At 39.3% G+C, this 24,519-nt stretch overlaps 1 protein-coding gene across 3 annotated transcripts in view; it reads left to right on the forward strand.

The window, feature by feature from the left end:
- The first annotated feature begins 3,131 nt into the window (after positions 1-3,131).
- Positions 3,132-24,519, forward strand: part of TNPO3 (transportin 3) — a 90,979-nt gene continuing 69,591 nt past the window's right edge. The window contains exons 1-3 of one of the 3 annotated variants that reach the window (XM_049893441.1): positions 3,543-3,624; positions 12,968-13,186; positions 14,535-14,695. Coding sequence is in view for 1 of the 3 variants with exons in the window: in XM_049893440.1 (XP_049749397.1) it covers positions 3,505-3,624 (120 nt within the window). In the remaining 2 variants the exon portion in view is untranslated. Of the gene's footprint in view, positions 3,625-12,967; positions 13,187-14,534; positions 14,696-24,519 lie in introns of all 3 variants that reach the window. The other 2 variants (XM_049893442.1, XM_049893440.1) reach the window with 2 other exon arrangements.

The raw sequence follows: 24,519 nt of genomic DNA on the forward strand, positions 1-24,519 counted from the left end.
AGGTCATGTTTTAAGAGTTTTATATCTTTAGATCTTAGGTTTAAGTTCTATGATCCTTTTTTTTTTAAATATGGTGTGAGGTAGGGGATCCAACTACAATCTTTTTACACTGTATTGAATTGCTTTTCTTTCTTTTCAATTACAGCGTGTCCAGGAGTAAAACTCCTAGACTCTGTTAAGGTGAAACAAAGAGTTTTATTGAAAGCATAAGAGACATTCAAATGGGGAGATGTTACCCCCACACAGAGTGAAAACTAACAATTCCAAGGGGTGGCTGCTTCCCAGGGACAGATATAGGGCGGAAATCAGGAACTAGGTTACAATATTCTGATTATGGAAGTTGCAAAATCAGGAGGCAGGACAACTTCAGGTGGGGGGGTTTTACAGTGATTGGTTGCCATTTTTAATTGGACAATTGTATGGTCTACTCTGCTGGGCATGATAAATTGAAGAGGAATGGCATTGCACTGGTTGCCAAAAAGAACATTTCGAGATCTATCCTAAAGTACAATGCTGTCAGTGATAGGATAATATCCATATGCCTACAAGGAAGACCAGTTAATACAACTATTACTCAAATTTATGCACCAATCACTAAAGCCAAAGATGAAGAAACTGAAAAACTTTACCAACTTCTGCAGTCAGAAATTGATAACATGCAATTAAGATGCATTGATAATTACTGTGATTGGAATGGGGAAGTTGGAAACAAAGAAGGATCTGGAGTTGGAAAATATGGCCTTCGTGACAGAAACAATGCTGGAGATCACATGATAGAATTTTGCAAGACCAACAACTCATTTGTTGCAAATACCTTTCGTCAATAACACAAACGGTGACTATACATTTCGACATCCCTGCATGGAATACACAGGAATCAAATCACTACATCTGTGGAAAGACATAATGGAGCTCAGTATCATCAGTCAGAACAAGGCCAGGAGTCAACTGCAGAACAGACCATCAATTGCTCATAGGCAATTTCAAGTTGAAGCTGAAGAAAATTAAAGCAAGTTCACAAGAGCCAAAGTATGACCTTGAGTATATCCCACCTGAATTTAGAGACCATCTAAAGAATAGATTTGACACATTGAACACTAATGATCAAAGTCCAGATGGGTTATGGGATGACATCAAGGACATCATACACAAAGAAAGCAAAAAAAACCATTAAAAAGACAGGAAAGAAAGAAAAGACCAAAACGGATATCAGAAGAGACTCTGAAAGTTGCTCTTGAACATAGAGTAGCTAAAGCAAATGGAAGAAATGATGAAGTAAAAAAGCCAAACAGAAGATTTCAAAAGCAGCTCAAGAAGATGAAGTAAAGGATTATAATGAAATGTGCAAAGACCTGGAGTTACAAAACCAAAAGGGAAGAATGCTCTTCGCATTTCTCAAGCTGAAGGAACTGAAGAAAAATTGGAACCCTCAGTTGCAATGCTGAAGGACTCTATGGACAAAATACTGAATGATGCAGGAACATCAAAAGTAGAGAGAAATAATACACAGTCACTGTACCAAAAGGAATTGGTCAACATTGAACCATATCAGGAGGTGGCATATGATCAAGAACCAGTGGTATTGAATGAATAAGTCCAAGCTGCACTGAAGGCATTGGTGAAAGATGAGGCTCCAGGAATTGACAGAATACCAAGTGAGATGTTTCAACAAACAGATACAAGGCTGGAAGCACTCACTCATCTATGCCAAGAAATTTGGAAGACAACTACTACCTGGCCAACCGACTGGAAGATATCCATATTTGTGCCCATTCCAGAGAAAGGTGATCCAACAGAATGCTAAAATTATCTAATAATACCATTAATATCACAAGCAAGTAAAATTTTGCTGAAGATAACTCAAAAATGGTTGCAGCAGTACATCCACAGGGAACTGCCAGAAATTCAGGTTGAATTCTGAAGAGGACGTGGAATGAGGGATATCACTGCTGATGACAGATGGATCTTGGCTGAAAGCAGAGGATATCAGAAAGATGTTGTCATGGACTGAATTATGTCCCCCCAAAAATGTATGTATCAATTTGGCGGGGCCATGATTCCCCATATTGTGTGATTGCCCTCTATTTTTTTGACTGTAATTTTATGTTAGAGAGGATTAGGGTGGAATTGTAATTTTATGTTTAAGAGGATTAGGGTGGGATTGTAACACCCTTACAGGTCTCACATCCCTGATCCAATGTAAAGGGAGTTTGTCTGGGGTGTGGCCTGCACCACATTTTATCTTTCAAGAGATAAAAGGAAAAGGATGCTAGCAGGGAGTGGGACCCTCATAACACCAAGAAAGCAGAGCAGAGCTCAGTCTTTGGGGTTCCTGCGCTGAGATGCTCCCAGACCAAGGGAAAACTGAGGCATCACAAGGTATCTTCCTCCAGAGCTGACAGAGAGAGAAAGCCAACCCCTAGAGCGGACACCCTGAATTTGGACTTGTAACCTACTAGACTGTGAGAAAATTAATTTCTCTTTGTTAATGCCATCCACTTGTGGTACTTCCGTTATAGCAGCACTAGATGGCTAAGACAGATGTTTACTTGTTTTATTGACTATGCAAAGTCATTCGACTGAGTGTATCACAACAAATTATGGATAACATTTCCATGAATGAGAATTCCAGAACACTTAATCTTTGAGTTCAGAGCATCCCAGGCAGTAGAATGAAAGACCCCTTTAGGGTGGAAGAGTTTGGAATTCTAGTCATTTTGCATTATTTCAATACGGCACCTATTTTAGGTCTTAACTTCTCCAGCAGAGTTAGCGCCAAGTACGGTGATTTAAGTCATCTTTGGGTCTCCAGTACAGCAGACACTCTACATATGGTTGAACTGACACGTCTGGTTCTTGAGGGCCAGAAAAGGTTCTTTGAAGAGGGATGGGGAAGTCAGAAGGGGGAGTAAAGACACATGCTACAATGCCTAGAAGAGGAGACCAGCTCAGGGTTGGGCCACAAACTGGTCCTAATGCTCCAGCCGGACGGAAGAAACGGAGAGCACCTAACCGAACCCTGTCTCCCAGGGTCCTGGCACAGCAGGGTCACTTCCGGAAGGGGCGGGAGGACGAGGAGGCGTGGCGGGGAGGAGGCCGTTTATAGAGCACCCGGCGGAAGTGTGCTAAAGGTATCTGTGCTGCCGCTTCCGGTCCGGGTAAACGCGGCTGAGGTCCTGAGCGTGGTTTCTGTCTATTGGGAATAGACTTCTGAGGAAAAGACGGTGGCTAAGGACGCGAGCATCAGCGTCCGGACTCAGAACTCTGGACCCTAGTGGAAGGATCGGGAAAAAGGGCAGGAACCTGAATACGGCCTGACCGCTGTTTCCGAGGGGGCAACTTCTACGCTGAACCCCCCTGCCCTGGTAACGGCCAAAGAGGAGGAGATGGCGCCAGTCAGGGAGCGGTCGTGGCCGAGGCAGTGAGGAAGCGCAAAGGCGGAGCAACCGGAGAAGCCTTGGGAAGGGAGCCAGAGCCATCGCTGCCGCCACTGCCACCAGCACCATGGAAGGGGCGAAGCCGACTCTGCAGCTCGTGTATCAGGCAGTACAGGCGCTTTACCACGACCCAGATCCCAGCGGAAAGGAGCGCGCCTCGTTTTGGCTGGGGGAGCTGCAGCGCTCGGTGAGGGGCCTGAAGAGGCCGTTCTGCGCCGCGGGGCAGGGCGGAGTGAGACCCCGGCTCGAGGGGGCAGCCTCAGCCTGGCTTTGGGCCTCGTGAGGTCCTCCTTGGGGAGGAGCGGCTGCCGCGGGGTGGGGCTGCGAAGCTGCTGCTTTGCCGCTTCTCGGAAACTAGTCGCAGCAGCTGCTTCGCGAACTGGCCCTTTTCCCAACCCGTAGAACCTGCTTGGTAAATCCTGTACTTTTCGCTTGTGGCATCGATCTAGCCTGCCTTAAGTTTTACACTTGCTATTGCTTCTGTGGTTCTGCCCTTCCGTTTCGTCTTCCATCAGTCCAATGCCAGCCTTTATCCGTGGTCACCCCGTTTCCAGGTGTTACATCTGGCAGTTTCTTCCCATCTCACACCTCACTCTTGCTCGCCGATGCTCACTCTGGTTTGAGCTCCTTATTCTTGAAACTTACTAGGTGCCTGGATTGTTGTACATGTGAGTTTTCCCCTTGTTTTGGGGGTGTAACAGTGTAAAGAAAAAAGTGTCAATTCTGCTTTAGAAAATCTTTGGAATTCTCATTTTGCTGCATATTGGTTTTCTGATTTTGTCACTTCCCTGACTTTCAGTTTTTTTTTTTTTTAATTAAGCTGGGATATCACGGTTCCATAGAACTGTTGTAAGCATCCTGTGAGGTGTTTGAGAAAAGCTGCTTGTTATCTATAATTACAAACTATCATACCTATCTATTATTTCAGCATTCTTTGACTCACTTATGCTTCCAACCTCAAATTTTCACACTCACCTTTACTGTCCTGCCTTAGGTCCTTGAAGCAGGATTTAATTTACGAATTGCAAAGTACTTTGCAAACCGAAGAGGCTTATACAAGCGGACAAAATACGCACCTTAACTTTCTTGTTTTTGTGTTTTATAGTCCCAAGCATACTTTCTAAAAAATTTCCCTCTAAAAAAAAGACAAAAAACTCATAACTAGTAGGCTGCAAGCACGTAGTAAATCTTTTAAAATTTGTGACTTTGACTTTGAGTATTACAGTTTTTAAAAAGTTGTAAAAAATATAGATTACAGAAACATTTCTTAACTCAGTATGTGTCATTTATTACAGTTAGTTTTTAGAATCAAAGCCGAGATCCTGGTTTACTTGGAAAGATAAGACTCACTTTAAGCTACATAAGAAAATCATTCCTATTATGCTCTCATTTAGTAGTCTGTTTCCGTGACGTGGGGAGTTACATATCCCTTATGTGCCTAAAGTATAAATAGGAGTAATGCTACATCATACTACAGAAGCCAGCACTTCCCTTCTAAACCTGCTTATCGTGTATGTATTTAAATCAGTATTTGAGTACTTAGCATGTACTAGCAGCTGTTCTTGGCCTTGGTATATGGAAATGAGCCAGGCAAAAAGCCCTACTTACCATATAGGGGTACTTGTGATTAAATGAGTTAATACCTACAAAGAACTTAGAAAAGTTCTTGACACATACAGCTCAAAATTTGTTATTTAATGTCAGTCACTTTTCTGTATTTTCCACCACTCTGTTACAACCTATTGTCATCTTCATCACTACTGTTAGTAGTCAGGATCCCAACAGAAGCAGATGGCACATTTGGAATAGAATAATTAGAGAAGGGCTTATTTTATAAAGGTACTATTTGTAGCCAAACCGTTAACATCCTTAGGTCTGAAGGGGCGATAGGAAATGAAGTGGTTACTCAAACTTGAAAAAAGTGTATAGAGTTTGGTGCCTTGAGAGGAGTGGTGACTTTTCAGTTGAAGTGACACAGACAGTTTGATGTGACCTTGTAGGGAGGAAGCTGGAGGACTAAATATCTCGACCTCATTCTTGTCTGGTCTCCTGCTGGTACTCCTCACTGGCCAAACCCAACCAGAAGTCAGGGGATACAAGAACCTGTTGATATAGTCCATACAGGCCAGCCCACTAGGGCAGAAAGCATGGTAAGAAGGGTGGGGAAGCGGACCTGGAAAATATCCAGCACAGTCACACATCATCAATGTCCATCCCTCATTTGATGGATAGCTGAGAAGAGAACCTCTGCTGCTTCTCTCCCATTGCCTTCCTGTTGGTCTGGTTTTTGGGGGCCAGTTTGTCCCTGAGAAGAATCTTCTAATTATCTGCCTGGGAGTCATAAGCTAGACAGCCAGTGTTCTCAGAGCCAGGTTGGGGAATGAGCTGGGAGTGGATTTCACCAATAACTACGTAGGCTTTAATTTAATTTCTTATTTTCAGTATTATATTCCTATCCTTAGCTGAGTCTGTTGTCCAGGAGTCCAACCGACCAAAACCAAACCCGCTGCCGTTGAGTCAATTCCAACTCTTAGTGACCCTGTAGGACAGAGTAGAACTGCCCTGTAGAGTTTCAGAGGAGCGGCTGGTGGATTCGAACTGCTGACCTTTTGGTTAGTAGCCGAGCTTTTAACCACAGTGCCACCAGGGCTCTGTTGAAGAGTCCAGAGTCCCTCTATTTCAGTCTTCCCAAAATAGACCCTGAATATTCTGTGATGGTGGGAAGATAGTAGCCTTGGCACTCAATCAGGAGGGAATCTAGGAGTCTAACGGCTTCTTACAGATTTTCAACCCCTCCTTTGTTTTTAACTCCACCTGTGCATCTGCCTTCAGCTGTACTTGGTGCTTCCAATTTCTTAGCCTTTCTGGGATTTTGTAATATGAATCAGGTTGCTCCTTGGCTTCCCCATTCTCATCCTGTGTCCCCTCTCTCCACCAGACAAGCCTTCTCAGATCTGCTAAGGCAGTCAACACTTACCCATTCGCTTTCTAGTCTCCACAGTTTTGTTGGCATCTGTCATTTGTTTCTATTCTCTTTGTCTTTGTGGATTCCCACCTTTATTGTTAATTTACTCTCGTTTTAGTGGATTTTTGGAAGGGCCCTGAGGCAAACAGAATGCGTTCAGTCAGCCACCCCCTCCAAAAAAAAAATCAAAAAACGAAACCCAAACCCATTGCTGTTAAGTTGATTCTGACTCATAGCAACCCTATAGGATAGAGTAGAACTGCACCACAGGGTTTCCAAGGCTGTAATCTTTACAGGAAGCATCAAAAGAAAATGGAAGGAATACACAGAGGCATGATACCAAAAAGAATTGGTTGACGTTCAGCTATTTCAAGAGGTAGCACATGATCAGTAACTGATGGTACTGAAGGAAGAAGTCCAAGCTGCACTGAAGGCATTGGTGAAAAACAAGGCTCAAGGAATTGGCAGAATACCAATTGAGATGTTTCAGCAAATGGATGCAGTGCTGGAAGTGCTCACAAATCTATGCCAAGAAATTTGAAAGACAGCTACCTGGCCAACTGACTGGAAGAGATTCATATCTATGCCTATTCCCGAGAAAGATGGTTCCTCGGAGTGGATGCCTTTGAATTGTGGTGTTGGTGAAGAATGTTGAATATACCATGGACTGCCAAAAGAATGAACAAATCTGTCTTGGAAGAAGGACAACCAAAATGCTCCTTAGAAGCAAGGATGGCGAGACTGCGTCTTACATACTTTGAACATGTTGCCAGGAGCGATCAGTCCCTGGAGAAGGCCATCATGCTTCGTAAAGTAGAGGGGTCAGTGGAAAAGAGGAAGACCTTCAATGAGATGGATTGACACAGTGGCTGCAACAATGGGCTCAAGCATAGCAACGATTGTGAAGATCATGCAGTGTTATTCTGTGTTACACAGGGTTGCTATGAGTCAGAACTGACTCAGTGGCCCATTAACAGGAACAATCTTTACAGAAGCAGACTGCTACATCTTTTACCTGCAGAGTTGCTGGTGGGTTCGAACTGCCAGCCTTTTCGTTGACAGCTAAATGCTGTAACCATGCTCCACCAGGGTTCTGTTAATCAGAAGACCTTGTATTAGTTCTTAAATTTCACCAAAACCTCAATCCATTGACTATCTCCTTTACTTTTTCCTTATTAGGTCTCCCTGTCTTTACTTCTCTCCTTATCCATTTTGGATTCCAAAGTCAGTCATTCCAGTCACTTTCCTAGCTATACCATACCATAAATCCTTCCCCTCTGATTTAGTAAACTTCTGCATGAGTGAATCCCGCTGCTCTGCCTTCTGTCAGACCCAGGTGTGCCCTGTGCTTCATCTTCTGAATTCTCAGGGACCTTAGTATTTTGTTTATCCTCTATCTCCAGGATCCTTTATCGGGTCCTTTTTGTCAGCATTCATATACTTGTAGTATCTCCCATAGTAAATAAATGTCTTTTTTTTTTTTTTTTTTTGGTTGGGGGAGCGGGGGGGAAAGATGCCCTGCCTTTGTTCAATTTTGTTACTTCTTTGATTTCTTACCTTTTTGCTTTTATCTATTAACTCTGTTTTCCAGTGCAGAAACTAACCCATCTTTTAAAAGCCCAGCCTAATTTCTACTTTCTCCTTCAAGGTGTCACTAGTTCTCTTCAGCTGAAAGTCAGTTTTCCCATACTGAACTCCTAGAGCACTTTATTTCGTGCGTTTGCTGTTTTTTGAAAATTTATTTTATCTTTCCCACCGGACTGTAGGATTCTTGTCACTTATATTTGTTTATGTAGTCCTGTACCCGTAGTTGAAGGAACAAACCATGGTTATTAAGAAAGAGAAACGATCAAGATGTCTGATTCTTAAAAATGTTTGTTGAATGAATTATCTGCTTGGAAGTACCTCCAAGGGACAGTTGACTTAAATTTGTCTTAATCTGTAAATTTCATTTATTTTGCTGTCTCACTCCAGCATATCCATGGATGATTGAATATAAACATTATTATTCACCCGTCTGTGATGCTTTGTTTTCAGCCTTTCCAACCTTTTGTAAAAAAGTTCTGTGAGATAAGTTCATATTGCATACATGGTAAGAGTCAGGTACAGAAAGGGAGAGGAACTTTTTGATTTAGTAAAGCTGTCTTGAAGTAGTCATTAAATGGCATTTGTAACCAGGAGCCTGGTTTAGTATAGTAAAAAGCATTGTATTTTAATTTTCTGTTTGAAATTGGTAAAGAACACAGTTTGCTTGGTTTGCTGTAAAGCCAGTTTTTTTTTTTTTTTTTTTTGCCTTTTTCTTTAAATTTTTAAATTTTGATTGTGCTTTGAGTGGAAGTTTACAAATCAGGTCAGTCTCATACCTTGCTATGTACTCCTAGTTGCTCTCCCCCTAATGAGACAGCACACTCCTCTCTACCCTGTTTTTCCTGTGTCAATTCAGCCAGCTTCTGTCCCTCTCTGCCTTCTCACCTCCCCTCCAGACACTGCCCACGTAGTCTCATGTGTCTACTTGAACCAAGAAGCTCACTCCTCACCAGTATCATTTTCTGTCCTATACCAAAAACCCACTGCCGTCGAGTTGATTCCGACTCATAGCGACCCTATAGGACAGAGTAGAACTGCCCAATACAGTTTCCAAGGAGCGCCTGGTGAATTCGAACTGCCAGCCTCTTGGTCAGCAGCCATAGCACTTAACCACTATGCCACCAGGGTTTCCTTTCTGTCCTATAGTCCAGTCTAATCCCTGTCTGAAGAGGTGGCTTTGGGAATGGTCCCAGTCTCTGACTAACAGAAGGTCTGGGGACCATGACCTCTGGGCTCCTTCTAATCTCAGTGAGACCATTAAGTCCGGTCTTTTTACGAAGATTTGAGGTCTGCATCCCATTGCTCTACTGCTCCATCAGGGATTCCCTGTTGTGTTCCCTGTCAGGGCAGTAGTTGGTTATAGCCAGGCACCATCTAGTTCTGGTCTCAGGCTGATGTAGTCTCTGATTAATGTGGCCCTTTCTGTCTCTCGGGCTTATAATTACCTTGTGTGTTTGGTGTTCTTCATTCTCCTTTGCTCCAGGTGGCTTGAGACCAGTTGATGCATCTTAGATCACCACTTGATAGTGTTTAAGACCCCAGATGGCCCTCACCGAAGTGGGATGCAGAATGTTTTCTTAATAGATTTTATTATGCCGATTGACTTAGATGTCCCCTGAAACCATGGTCCCTAGACCCCTGAGCCTACTTCTCTGGCCTTCAAAGTGTTTGGTTTATTCAGGAAACTTCTTTGCTTTTGGTTTAGTCCAGTTGTGCTGACCTCTCTTGTACTGTGTGTTGTCTTTCCCTTAACCTAAAATAGCTCTTGTCTACTAATGGTGAATACTCCTCTCCCTCCCTCCCCAGCCTTATAACCATCAAAGAATATTTTCTTCTGTGTTTAAACTGTTTCTTGAGTTCTTATAATAACGTTCTCATATAATATTTGTCCTTTTGCAGCTGACTAATTTCACTCAGCATAATGCCTTCCAGATCCCTCCATGTCATGAGATGTTTCACGGATTCATCAGTGTTCTTTATCGATGCATAGTATTCCATTGTCTGACTATACCATAATTTATTTATCCATTCGTCTGTTCATGGACACCTTGGTTGCTTCCATATTTTTGCTATTGTAAACAGTGCTGCAGTGAACATGGGTGTGCTATATGTTTGTATAAAGTCTCTTATTTCTCTTGGATATATTCCAAGGAGTGGGATTGCTGGATCTTATGGTAGTTCTATTTCTAGCTTTTTAAGGAAGCGCCAAATGATTTCTAAAGAGGTTGTACCATTTGACATTCCCACCACCAGTGTATAAGTGTTCCAGTCTCTCCACAACCTCTCCAACAGTTATTATTTTGTTTTTTGGATTAAAGCCAGCCTCGTTGAAGTGAGATGGTATCTCATTGTAGTTTTGATTTGCATGTCTCTAAAGGGTTTGGTTTTTTTTGGTTTAATGTAAAGCCAGTTTTTAAAAGAGCCATTTTCTGAAGAGTTAGTATTCGTTATGTTCAACTTTCTGTCCACCACAGTTCTTGTAAACAACATACAGCTGTGGTTATGCTTTATGTGATAGGCAGATGTGATATCTTCAAAGTGCCGTAAAAGAAATAAAATTATTTTGAGGCCTGTCTGACAGGGGCCTGTTCTGAACACTTAGAGGACACTGCTTTTACAGAGACAATTTGTGGGTTAGAGGTTACCTCAAAAGTTTTGTAAAAGTCCTGTATAGAAACTGGAAAGGAATGGTGAAAACCGTGAATCAAATGATGGACTAAGTTTGGATTATCATGTTTGGTTTCTATCATATGTCTTGGGGAATTTTCTAAGTATCAGATCAGGAAGGTCATGGGTCATGGACTAATCAGCTTCACACTTCTCTCCCAGTGTGTTTCCTCTTTGGAATTTCTTGATTCTTTAGCCTAGATTCTTTTAGCCAGTTCTAAAAGCTGGTTTTCTCTAGCAGTTGCAGTCATTGATTTGACTTACCTTAGAATGTAGACATCGTTTATTCTCATGCCTTAATTCTCCAGTGGAGACTGAAAACATAATGACCTTTTAAAGGAAAGCCTCTTAGAAGATAGAAAATGTCTCTATACAGCTTCTGTGGATCAGTTCAATGAATGTATAAATAATGAATGCCTTGTACTGTGCTAGAAATGGGGTATATAAGTAAATAGTAAAAATCAAAAGCTTTTCTCCCAAAGAGCTGACCAGTTTAGCTGCATCATCCATACAGTAGTCACTAGCCATGTGTACCTGTTTAAATTTAATTAAAATTAAAAATAATTTCCTAAGTGGCACTAGCCGTATTTCAAGTGTCCAGTAGCCACTTTTGGTTAGTGCTATTGCACTGGACAGTGTAGATATAGAACATTTCATGTCTTTGGTGTGTTGGAGCCTGTGTGTATGAATTTGTGATGGTATTTCTGTTGGCGTGGTAGTCAGTATTTGGATTACTTTATTCCTTGTCTTCCGAGGCCTTGAGCCAGAGTTGATTGATGGTTTGATTCTGTATATAAAATTATTAGAGCTCTGCTACATTTTCTAATTATAACACAGTTTTCTTCGAAAGCTTTCCAGGCATTTCTTCAGCATTCTTTCATGGTGATTATACTGTTAGGGGAAATGGAAAATCAATTGTATAGAATTTTAAAAACAACTTAATTCATAGGAATTTGAGATTGCTCGGATTACCTTTTGTATTTCTCTAGCTTGCACCATGGTCCTAAAATATTACCAGAGTGTTTACAATAGACTGCTTTACTGCTGTACAGGTGAAGCCCCAGAGGGAAGCCTTATTTCCCTTTATTGGAAGTTCACAATACTGCTAAAGAGGATAATTTTGTAGTGTTTGGCATACAGAAGCCCTTAAAAAGGACTAAGTTAACTTTCCTCTTTCTGATAGAGTTTCCAAAATAAAAATATTAAGATACAAGTTCTTTTCTTATCCTTTCCTCTCATTCTTTTGTTTTTGGTGAGAGGTTTTCTGTTAATAGCGTTTACATTACAGTTTTTACTTAATTTTTCTCAAGCCCATAGCACAATTTTTCTTGTTTTTCTTTGTATTCACTGTTTCATTGCTTTATTTTTTATCTCAGCCATAGTGTAATACCATTTAAACAGATACCCCAAAGTGGGAGAATATACTTGGACTAGACTTGAAAATCCTGTTTTCTAACACTTGACTACCTTATACAATACTTTTAGCTAGATATCTCGCAAATTTTATAAGTTTGAAAAATTTGAATTTTTTGTACAAGTTAAAAATTCAAATTTTTCAAACTTATAAAATTTGCGAGATATCTAGCTAAAAGTATTGTGTAAGGTAGTCAAGTTAGCATATGCTTAATATGGTTGGTAAAATTCCCATTCTTCTGGTTTTAATGAGTTGTTTTAAAACTTGCTCAGGTAGGCAGGGATAGAGACCAGTGATGAAAGGAAAGGCATTTCTGTATTTTTGGCTTTCAGGAATAGAAAAATACAGGCCCTCCATTTGCTTCAAGCACAATGATTTCAAGCTTGATATTTTCTACTTTTAAATCAGGGCTGTGTGGTACAGCTAGCAAGACCCACAGTTAAGTCATTATCAAGGAATGAATGCATGCTTCAATTAATCCCATCCCAAGTCGATTTTATGTATTCAGACTTTCTGTTTACCTTTTTTCAGGCCTTCTTGGAGTTAATATTCACATAGACAGGTGGCCAAGGATTTTAAATTTGGGTAGGGATTCTTTACATCCTGGCATGAAAAAATTTCAAGCAAGGCATCTCGGTATCAGCTTACGTGCGGACACAGCTACAAAGTTAAGCCAAGATTCATTTGACAGAGTCTATTGGTGGCACAGTGGCTAAGAGCTACGGCTGTTAACCAAAAAGTTGGCAGTTCGAATCCACCAGCTGCTCCTTGGAAACCCTGTGGGGCAGTTCTGCGCTGTTCTATAGGGTTAGGGTCGCTATGAGTCAGAATTGACTCGATGGCAACAGGTACGGGTTTTTATTATGACGTAAAATTGTTTGATAATGTTTATCCTAGAAGCACTGGAATTTTGTCTGAAACCAAGGAGACCACACTATGCAGTACGCCATTTGGTCTTACCGATCCTTCCTTCGAGAGCAAGGTAGAACGATGCGAATGGGCACTGCGTCTTCCAGAGTTGATTCGCAGAGTGTCGGAGTATATATCCTGGAATTTGGATACCTTACAATGTTTTAAAGAGTAATTTTTAATTAGGAATCTCCTCCCTCCTGTTAGGTAAATAATATTTTCCTTTTAAATATCTAATTATTTTAGAGATGGTTGTGAAAATGAAATTTGGCTATAAATGAGGGTTTTTTTTTTTTTGCATCAGGTTACTTAATGTTGTATGTTCTCAACAACAACAAAATAAATGAAATTAAAAAAAAAAAAAAAAGCTACTTAGTTTGCGTACCAGAATATTTTATGAGCCTGGAAGCTTGCTAGAGGCTTTATGATTATTTGCTTTTGAAACCCTGCCTTTGAAAGTGGTTGTTTACTTATCACTGCTGTGTTAAGGGTATTCAGTTTCATTTCATCCTGGTGTCTTTTCTCTACTTCATACTATCTTGCAAAATAGGTTATATTGAAAAAAATTTTTTTTTGATAGTGATGGTCATCTTACAAGTCCTTCGGCTTATGTTTTTCTTAAATAAGATCCCTTTGGATCAGTTTCTCTCACCATTGTCGAAGAATACCACGTAGCAATTTTCTAAAATTTGTAAAATTCCCATGAAGTATTAGATACAAAAACTAGTTGACTGACTTTAAAAAATTACCTTTTCTGTTTCAGATAAGTTAGACTTCTTTCTTTACCTGTCTCATGAAAATAATTTTTTCTTGATTTGAGAAATTCAGATTTTCTAGCTTTATATCATATTGTTTCAGGGCATGTGTCTAAAAAGTTGCTTTGTTTGACCGATTTATAGTCTTCTTTTTAAGAATTCTTTTCACTCTGTGCTCTGATGTAGCCCCGCACTCCAGTATACTACAAATCTTTGAAAGTCCTTATTTAATAAATATATTATTCATTAACTGAAATGTCAAAAAAAAAAGGCAACCTGACAATTTTATATTACTTTTCACGTCTCAATCAAATATTTGTCTTGCCAGAACCCCATTTTTTATTTGTCAGAGCTCAGTGAAGTCTTTTAAGTAATTCTGCTTAATTTGAGGAGTTTTTTGTGTGGGATTAACCAGCGGTCGTAATCCTCTTCTAGTTCTTGGCAGCTGATGAGTCCTTAGGCTCCTGTCGGGGTGTGGTTGTATTCTTGAGGGCCTGTTCAGTGATTTCAATTACTTCAGCAGTTTTAAAACTGTTGGAGTAGAAGTGAGCCTTGGAGCAACAGTGTACCATTGAAGAAGAAAGGGGAGAGTCCTTTTAGGGTCTGCTGTGAAGTATAATGAAGGACTTAGAGCATGTTAGGGAAAGGATTGTTGGGCTGTAGCCTGCCTCATATTCATTTACATAGTCATGGAAATGATCCTTTGAAAAGACTTGGCTATAAAGGCCTGTTCTGCTACTGCTTTGTGAAATGGAAGATTGGAATTAGATGCTTAAATGGAAAATGTTCTCTTGTTGCAGCCTCTTTGAAATGTGCTGCTAGTGGGAGCTGCAGCTTCCTCCTGCTGACTCTGAGCCCCAGGCTTCGGTTGAGATGGTCCTTACTGAAATGTGGAGCTTAGTCCAAGCCTGGATTTCAGTGGGTAGCACCTGGCATCTGTGGCTAGAAAGTCCTATGAAGTGTAAGTGCTTTATTCTCTCCTTGTAAAGAATCTGTCCTCTCTTCCTCCCTCCCTCTTCCCTTCCCTTCTTCTTTCCCTCCCTTCCTTCCTCCCTTCTTCCATTTCTCCCTCTCCCTTCCTTCTGCAGTTTAGCACAGGAGAAGAACAGTACTGTAGTGTCTAGGGTATCAGAATTTCATTGCATTTTCTGTATGACTCATTGACCATAGCAAGATCAACTACAGGTTACTTTATGGATGCCAACAATTCTTAAACCTTCCTAGAATTCAAAATAAAATCAAAGTATGCCTCCTTACCATTCAGTACTGGCAGTATCATTATCGGTAATTTTTCATTGACAGTTTTCTCCAGTAGCTTATGCTATTCAAGTTTGCCAGGTTTCTTTAGAAGTTACTCTTATATTTAGTTCTTTTTTTAAAATTTTTTTATTTTGTTGTTTTGACACTATGCACAGCAAAAACATAGCAATTCAAGTTTTTATGTGTACAGTTCAGTGACATTGATTACATTCTTCAAGTTGTGTAACCATTTTCACCCTCCTTTTCTGAGTTATTCCTCCCCCATTAACATAAACTCACTGCCCCCTAAGGTTCCCATCTAGTTTTTGAGTTGCTCTTGTCAATTTGATCCCATATTACCACAAAAGAGCATAATACTCATGGCAGACATTCTTTACTAGTTAAGCTAAACTATTGTTTGGTTTTGAGAAGACTTCAGGGGATATTTTTGGTTTAAGATTTAAAGATTATCTTAGGGTAGTAGTTTTGGGGGTTCATCCAGTGTCCATGGCTCCAGAAAGGCTGGATTCCATGGAAATTAGAAATTCTGTTCTGCATTTTTCCCATTTTGATCAGGATTCTTCTATAGAACCTTTGATCAAAATGTTTGGTAATGGTACCTGGGCACCATCCAGTTCTTCTGTCTCATGGCAAAAGGAGGCAGTTGTTCATGGAGGCTATTAGGCACACATTCCATTTCTTCCTCCTGTTCCTGACTCTCCTTCCTCTGTTGCTCTTGGTGAATAGAGACCAATTTTTGTGCCTTGGATGGTCACTTACGAACTTTTTAGACCCCAGGCACTATATAAGGAGCTAAGGGGTAGAACAGAAGTACTAAAAGTGTTACTAGGCCAGTTAACTGGGATCCCATAAAACCATGACCCTAAATCTCCAAACCAAGAAACTGAATCCCACAAGGTATTTGTACATATGCAGCCTCAGCAGCTGCTTTTTTTTTTTTTTGTCATTGTTGTCAGTGTATGTATCACACAATTTTTTTTATTGTACTTTAGATGAAGGTGAACAGAACAAACTAGCTTCTCATTAAAGTTAGTGCACATAGTGTTTTATGACGTTGGTTAACAACCCCACGACATGTCAACACCCTCCCTTCTCAACCTTGGGCTCCCTGTTACCAGTTGTCCTGTCCCCTCCTGCCTTCTAGTCCTTGCCCCTGAACTACTCTTTAGCTGAAGGGTGAACCTCAGGAGTGACTTAATTACTGAGCTAAAAGGGTGTGCGGAGGCCATACTCTCAGGGTTCCTTCAGCCTCTCTCAGGCCAGTAAGTCTGGTCTTTTTTTTCTTGTGAGTTAGAATTTTGTTTTCCATTTTTCTCTGGCTCTGTCCAGGACTCCCTATTGTGTGTCACAGTTTTTGCCAGTTCCACTTTTCATAGGTGTACAAGTTATTGACAGCATTTGCTTTAATTGGTTCTGCAGCCCTTCCCTTAATGTGATTTTTCTATCACCATAAACTGAACTCAGTACTCTATAAGCAACAGCCCTCTCCCCTCGCCCCCCCCCTTTCCTCTCTCTCCGGCCCCTGATAACTGGTAATAAACTTTGGTCTCTGTACATATTTGCCTGTTCTTGTCTTTTTATATAACTGAAATCATGCAATATTTGTCCTTTTGTGACTGATTTATTTTATGTAACATAATGTCTTCAAGCTCCATTCTGTATTTAGTTCTTATTCCAAAAGATAAATATTTGAAAAGAGGCACATTTGAACAGTAGGTGAGACAGTGTGGAGATAAATAAGGATGCTTGAAATCAGAAGGAAGATTGTTCTTCTTTTCCATTGGTTCTACTTGATACATGTGCACAAGGAATAATTTGGGAATTGTTATAAAACCCTGTAGGATTGTCCTAAGAAATTTATATAGCTGTCATCTATATTTTAGTTTATTTAAAAAAAAAAAAAAACTGAATAATAACAATGAGCATTAGAAAATGCAAGTTTTATATTTGTTTTAGGCTAAGTAGTATCCTCTTTCTGAAATACTGGTAATATTTTTAAAGTAAGCTCCTTCCAGAAAAGACTTCCTTTTTTTTTTTTTTTTGTATTTTGATGTTCCTGTTACTGAAATTTTTTTTTAATCTTCAGATTTTAGCTTCTCATCACTAAAACAGAAGATATATTTAAAACAAAACAAAACGGAGGCTCTCTCCCCGTAAGGCAAGTGATGTACAAATGAGGACTCTGAAAATTGTCTCATCTTCTCAGGGCTTCTGTTTTTCTTATCTATAAAGAACTGATTTGCTTGTTTTTTATTGTCCTGCTGTAAACATTTTGGATTCTGTTCTGATAGCTGTTGCCCAATCCAGTCTAAGTATTTCAGCTACCTTGTAAAAGGATGGGCTCATGGTTGGGAGGACCAAGAGACGTTGTAGAGTTAGGGGATGATGGTATCTCATTTTGCTTATTTACATTTCATGTATACTTCATAAAATGCCTGTGTGGTCAAAACTATGCATTTGGAGGATGCAAAGATAATTAAGGTTATTTTTTGTATTTGAAAAGCTTACAATCTATTGAAAAATTAAAAGCAATTATAATTGCAGTTTAAAGAAAATGAGTTCTGTAATTGAGCTCTTATAAAGTTAAGGGTACTGTGGTATTAAGGTAAAAGGATTCACTTATTCTTGCTAGAGACATCGTTTTCAAGTTAGTTATGTTGGATTTATTTAGCTATATAATAATTCAAACTAAAACTTGATTCTATTTTGCACTCTGAAATCCGAGTAATTGTGATTCTGTGTTTGCCAACTCTTTTTCCCCCCCTTATATGAGTTACACAGCTATTAGTACATCCCATATTAGCATTTAAAATGAACCTTTCTGGAAGATTTTTTCGGACTTCTGTAGAATGTAGAAGTGCACATGAGAACTATTAGGTTGGTTATGCAGAAGTCAGGACAGCAGCCTCCTCAGGGGCCTATTAATGGAAAGCTTTGCATTCATCCTGGTTTTGAAAACGCCCAGTCTTTGGATAAATAATTTAGAAGTGCCACTATAACTACCCGAGCAAAGTTTAAGGAAAATTATTTATTTAAAAAATGATTAGGATAAAATTTTCAGAATAAAAGGAGAATGAGGTATTCTTAGATGTAGGAGTTGTGAAGATCTTATTTCCCTTTAGATCTAGGTGTATTTGCTTAAGGTTAGGTTATCTTTCACCCTGAGTTTATTCCGATCCATGTGTCTACCCTGGGTTTGAGTTAAAACATCCGATGAAGCTTTCTCAGTCCAACATTCCGTGTCATCATATTGTTCCTTCCCTTTCCTATTTTACCCATATCACCTTCTAATTTTTATAAACAGCTATCACTCTTTTTGTTTTAGACTCCAAAGTTTATGTCCGTAGCTTACTATCTTTTTTTTTCTTGAGCAGTATTTCCAGATTCTGTATGAGCTTGGAGATAGCGGGAGTACCTATAATTACTTTGTTCTAGTCTACCTTAATTTCTCAGCATTTTTTTTTTTTTTTCTTACTATGGGGCAAGTTATTTCACCTTTTAGTACTTTTATTTTTCCTAGGACTAAAACATAGAAGAGGTTTAAAGGGCATAAATGCACACCGTACAAGTAAATGTAATATTTCTTTGGTATATATGTAATACTCCTATATCGAGTCTGTTGTTAAAGCTGTAAGGCTGAATCAAAAGAGGGATTTCCCCCCACTATTCACTATTAAAAATTATTTTTAAACTAATGGTATAATGTTAGGGAGAGTTCTTTGAAAATTAGAAAACACAGGACAAATTGGTGGCGGTGGCATTAGTAATAACCATTGTTATTATTTCTAATATTCTGAGCTAAATTATTTTCTCAGTGCTCGTATTACTTTGCATCTCTGTGGCGTTTGGCATTACAGTCAGCTACTCTGCAGAGCTTTACTACTTGTGCTTTTGTGATTCTATATTATCTTGGTTTTCTTCTCATTTTTCTTTCTTACCTTCTTTAGCTCCTTGGCCGAAAGGGCTTGCTTCAAGGTATTTAATTTTCTTACCTTCTTTCTTTATGTTGTCATTAGGTGCTGTTGAGTCGGTTTTCGACTCATAGTGACCCCATACGCCAGAGTAGAACTGCCGCATAAAGTTTTCTAGGCTATAATCTTTATAGGACCAGATCCCTAGGTCTTTCTCCTGCAGAGCCACGGGTAGGTTTGAACTGCCAGCCTTTCAGTTAGCAGCCAAGTGCTTAACCATTCCGCCACTAGGGCTCCTGTTTTATGTTTACGTACGTACTCATTCCATCTGAATTTTCATTCACTTTCTTGGCTTCAACTCTTCACTATTGATAATTTTTGTATCAACATCTGTGGTTCTTTTTACTCCCCAGGCCTTTTCATTTCTAACCAGTACATTTCCATTTATAGTTTTTATCATTTCTTCAAGTCTGCCATATTAAAATGAACTTAACCTCGCACTCTACTGCTAAACTTGCCGCTGCTTCCCAGCGGTCCCCTTTCTGCTAATAATATTAGTTTTTCTGACTTGATATCTTGGCATAATCACCGATGTTTAATTTTTTTTCTCTGTATTTTGGTTACTTGTTTTTCTTCTCATAACATGCTGTTTTAATCCTTCTTAGCTTTTATCACACTCTGTAATGATACATTTACTTGTTTAAAGTCTTTCTCCCCATGAGAAATAACGACTTTCTTGAGGGTAATAGATCATATTTGTTCTGTTCTCCACTCTATTCCCAGTGCCTAGTACAGTGCCTGGCACATATTAGGTAGTCAGTAAATATTTACTGGAAAAAAAGAATTAATTTTGTTCCCTTTTAGGTTGGAGCCTTGCAGTTCTCTAAAGTTTAGATTATTTCAAGAGTGTCTCAAAATACATTTTAATGTTTTCAGAAAAAATTTTTTTTAACTTTTTTATTGAGAGATAATTTACTTGCATATAGTAAAGTATACAATCTTAAGTGTACAGTTGAGTGTTTTTTTAGTTGCGTAGACATTTGGTAACTGCCAACCACATGAAGGAATAGAACAGCCTGCCTCTTCCCAGTGAATCATCCCCCCCGCCCCGCAACAACCACTATACTGACTTCTGTCACCATAAATTGTTTTTTCAATTGTAGTAAATATATATGTAACAAAACATTTGCCATTTTAAATGTTTTATAGTGACATTAATTCCATTCGTCATGTTGTACAACCACCACTATTATCTAATTTCTAAATTTTTTATCACCCTTAACAGAAGTTCAGTGTCGCCAAGCAATGACTCCTGCTTTCCCTTTCGCACCTGGGAACCACTAATTAACTTTGGTCTCTATACATTTGCCTGTTATAGGTATTTCATGTAAGTGGGGTCATACAGTGTTTCTCCTTTTGTGACTGAGTTATTTTACACAGCATGATGTTTCAAGATTCATCTGTGTTGTAGCATATATCAGGACTTCGCTTCTTTTTATGCCTGAGTAATGTGTTTGTCTAACCTTCTTTCTACCAGTACCACACCGTCTTGATTACTATAACTTTGTAGTAAGTTTTGAAATTAGGAAGTGTGAATCCTCCAACTTTGTTGTTTTTCAAATTGTTTTGGCTATTCTGGGTCCCTTGCATTTCCAAATGAGTTTTAGAATCAGCTTGTCAATTTCTGTAAATAAGCCAGCTGGGATGTTGATATGGATTGTATTGAATCGCAGATCAATTTGGGGAATGTTGCCGTCTGGACAATATTAAGTCTTCCAGTCCGTGAACACAGATTTTCTTCATTTAGGTCTTTTAAAATTTCTGTCAACAAATTTTATAGTTTTTATTGTACATGTCTTGCACTTTTGTTAAATTTATTCCTAGGTATTTTGATGGTATTGTAATTGTTTTAGTTTCAGTTTAAGCTTGCCATTGCCACTGTATAGAAATAGGGACAGGATGTTCTCTGTTGCTGTAGTCTGCCCCTAGTCTTTGGGGGGCAGTGGTGTTTCAGTGGTAGAATTCTCACTTCCCATGTGTGAGACCTGGGTTTGAATTCTGATCATTGTACCTCAAGTGTAGCCACCACCTGTCTATCAGTGGAGGCTTGTTTTTGCTATGATGCTGAACAGGTTTCAGTGGCACTTCCAGACTAAGACAGACTAGGAAGAAAGGCCTGGCCATCTACTTTTTAAAAATCAGCTAGTGAAAACCCTGTGAATCACAATGGTTTTATCCCATGGTACATGAGGTTGCCATCATCTGAGGGTGAACTTGAAGGCAGCCTACAACAGTACCCTTGATCTTAAGCTGTTCCTGTGTCCATTGTCTTGTTGGTGGGGCTTCCTCAGTAATCCTTCCCTGTGACAGCTATACTATGCCTGGCATCTGGCAAGTTTTGTGCAGAATGGATTTTTTCGCACTGCCCACAATAGTCGGAGACCTCTTGTGTTATTGGTGTAGTGTTATGGGCCCAAAATTGTTTATGCCTATCCTCTAGGGATAGAGGTTTTTTTCTTTTACCCTTACTGCAACTGCAGCAAGTCTTAAGCTGTGCCTTGAGAGTGACTTGGTTTGCTGCCCTACCCCAGGGACTTATGACATCTTGTTCAGTAGGGTAGAAGGGTCCAGGGAGAGCCTTGTGCCTTTTCTGCAGTTGTGGCTGCTCCTCTTCTCCAGGAAGGGCTGCACCACGAAAAGTTTTTTCTGGTCTCCTGCCCCGCCCTCAGTCATTCTCATGAATACCCGCTGGAGGTCTGTGAAGAAGATCCCGCAAGTGGTTGTGAATGTCCCTTGTGTTTGTGAGTCCTAGGGGTTCTGTATACCTACACTTGACCTTTATCAATTTGTTGAAGATTTTAGCTGAATTTTTCTTAACTGGTTGTCTGGTGCTCTCCATCTATTCCTTCTTTGCTCAGCCACTGGTAAGCGAGTGCTTGCTTCCGGTCTCTGAGGGGTCTGTTTTCCTTGGATTTCAGTCTGCTTGATCGCCTGGAATCTCAGCATTCTGAGGCATTTAAGGAGTTATTTCTGTACTTTATTTGCTTTTGTGTATCGCTAGCTTGAAAGCAGTGTCCTTTCCATCTTTCTGTATCTTAGGTGGAAGTGGAACATCTCTCAGGTATTTTTATTCATAGATTTTAAACTCTACAAGATACAATTGCTTTATATAGTCAGTGTTCACTGAGATTTACTCACTTTATATAGCCTTTCCATTGCTCTTTGTTCCTTTGTAATTTCCGTGCTTGCGTCCAGGATTGTTTTTCTTCTGCCTGAGGAACACCCTTTAATGTTTTCTTCTTTGCAGCTCTGTTGCTGATGAACTGTCTCCTATTCCTTTAAGTCTGAAAATGTCTTTATTTTATTTGCATTTTGGAAGAATGTTTCCTGTGGGCATAAAATAACGGATTGGTAGTTATTTTAAACACTTGGAAGATAAGTTTTGGGTTTCCGTTTAGGAGTCAGTTGTCAGCCTAATTGTTGTTCCTTTGAAGGTAATGTATCTTTTTTCTCTGGCTTGTATGATTTTCTTCTTTGTCTCTGGTTTTTTAGTATTGTTATTATGATGTGCCTAGGTCTTTATCCTTAGGATTTTGTTTGGCTCCTTAAATCTGTAGCTTGTTTTTTTTTTTAAATCAGGTTGGAACATTCTCAAGCATTTTCTTCAGACACTGCTTCTGCCATGCTCTCCCTTTTCCTTCTGGGATTTTGATTACGTGTATATGAGACTTTTTCCACTCTGTCCCACATGTTCCATTTGCATCGTTTTCATTATTTTCCATCATTTTTTGACTTTGTGCTTCAGTCTTGCTATTTTCTGTTGACCTATTGTCCAGTGTAGTAATCTTTTCCTCAGTTATCTGATTTGCTGTTTAACCTATTACTGGGTTCTTTTTTTGCTTAATTTCAGTTATTATAGTTTTCACTTCTAGAGTTTCCATTTCTTTTTTTATACATCCATTTCTTAGTAGAAATTCTTGAATTTGTCTTAATTCCTTGAATATATTAATCAACTATTTAGTTTTTCAAAAACCTCTTAACTTGAAAGTGTTGTACGGTGATCACCTGTATACCCTTCTCAATTTGACAGTCCCCTATTTGCTTTTTTCTGTCTCTGTCTCTCTCTGTGTGTGTGTGTGTGTGTGTGTGTGTTTAACCTTTTGGAAGTAAATTATAGACCTTATTATGCTTTGCCGCTAAACATTTGACATTTATGTTTTAAGAACAAGGACGTTCTTCTAAATTAAACTAAAACCATTGTCACTCTCAAGAAATTTAACATTGATATAATAATATGTAATATACAGTCCATATTCAAACTCACCCAGTTGTTTCAGGTTATAGATTTTTAGGTTTTTTTTTCTCCCCTAATGCAGGATCCGGAAACCCTGGTGGCATGGTGGTTAAGTGCTGTGGCTGCTAACCAAAAGGTCAGCAGTTCAAATCCACCAGGTGCTCCTTGGAAACTCTATGGGGCAGCTCTACTCTGTCCTATAGGGTCGCTGTGAGTTAGAATCAACTTGATGGCAATGGGTTTTCTTAATGCAGGATCCAATCAAAGATAATGCATTGCCTTCTTTGTTATGTCTCTTTAGTTCCATGGGGTATTTCTGTTTTTCTTTTAGGATATTAACGTTAATAAACAAATCCAGGCCCATTTTTACCTTTATTTATTTTTAATATGCCCGCTATTTGGATTTGTCTGCTTGTTTCCTCATGACTACATTCAGGTTAAACATTTTTTTGCAAGAATACTTGCTAGTTGCTATCAAATTAGCTCTGACTCATGGCAACTGTGTTAGAGAACTAAACATTGCCTGATCCTATGCCATCTTCAAGATCGTTGGTATGTTTGAGTCCGTTGTTGGGGCTATCGTGTTAATATATCTTATTGAGAATTTACCTCATAAGAATACTACATAAGTAATAATTTATCCTTTTCAGTTCCTCACATCAGGAGGCACATAATATGTTTGTCACATTATTGGCGATGCCAAGTTGTATCACTTTGGTTAAGGCATCACAGTTATTTTAAAGTCCTTGTCTGATAATCTCATTATCTAGATAGGTTACTTTCTATTGTCTGCTTTTTTCCTTACTTATGTTTTTTATTTTTTGATCACCTGGTTTTGCTTTGTTTGATAGATGTTCGATATTGTTTATGAAAAGTTGAAGGAATAATAATGATGTTTTTCTCCTGAGATTATATTCTTTTGCTTCCTGCAGGTCTTTTTGATAAAACCAGATCTTTTAATACAAGATAGATTGAGCAGATTTCTAAGCTGTGTTTCAGTCTTGGGGGTCCCAACTGAAAGTCTGGAGCATTTACCAGGGCCCTTCTTCTTGGCAGGCTCTGAATTTGAGTTTTCATCTTCACAGTCATAGGAGATTGACCAGCGCTCTTCAGCTTCTCAGCCTCGTATAGGTTGCTTTCAAATAGGCAAATAAATGCCTTAAGGGTAAAAGTGGAGCCAGATATTGAGCTGAACTCTCTTCATTCCCCTTTCCTCTGGGTCCTTGCTGTCTGAAAGATTTAATGTCTTCAAACAGATTTTTTGTACTTAATTTATTTTTGCTAGTTATTCTTGACTTGAAGAGAGTGCATCAGGTTGTT

This window comes from Elephas maximus, chromosome 8 (genome assembly GCF_024166365.1).
Source record: "Elephas maximus indicus isolate mEleMax1 chromosome 8, mEleMax1 primary haplotype, whole genome shotgun sequence".
NCBI classification, from domain to species: Eukaryota; Metazoa; Chordata; class Mammalia; order Proboscidea; family Elephantidae; genus Elephas; species Elephas maximus.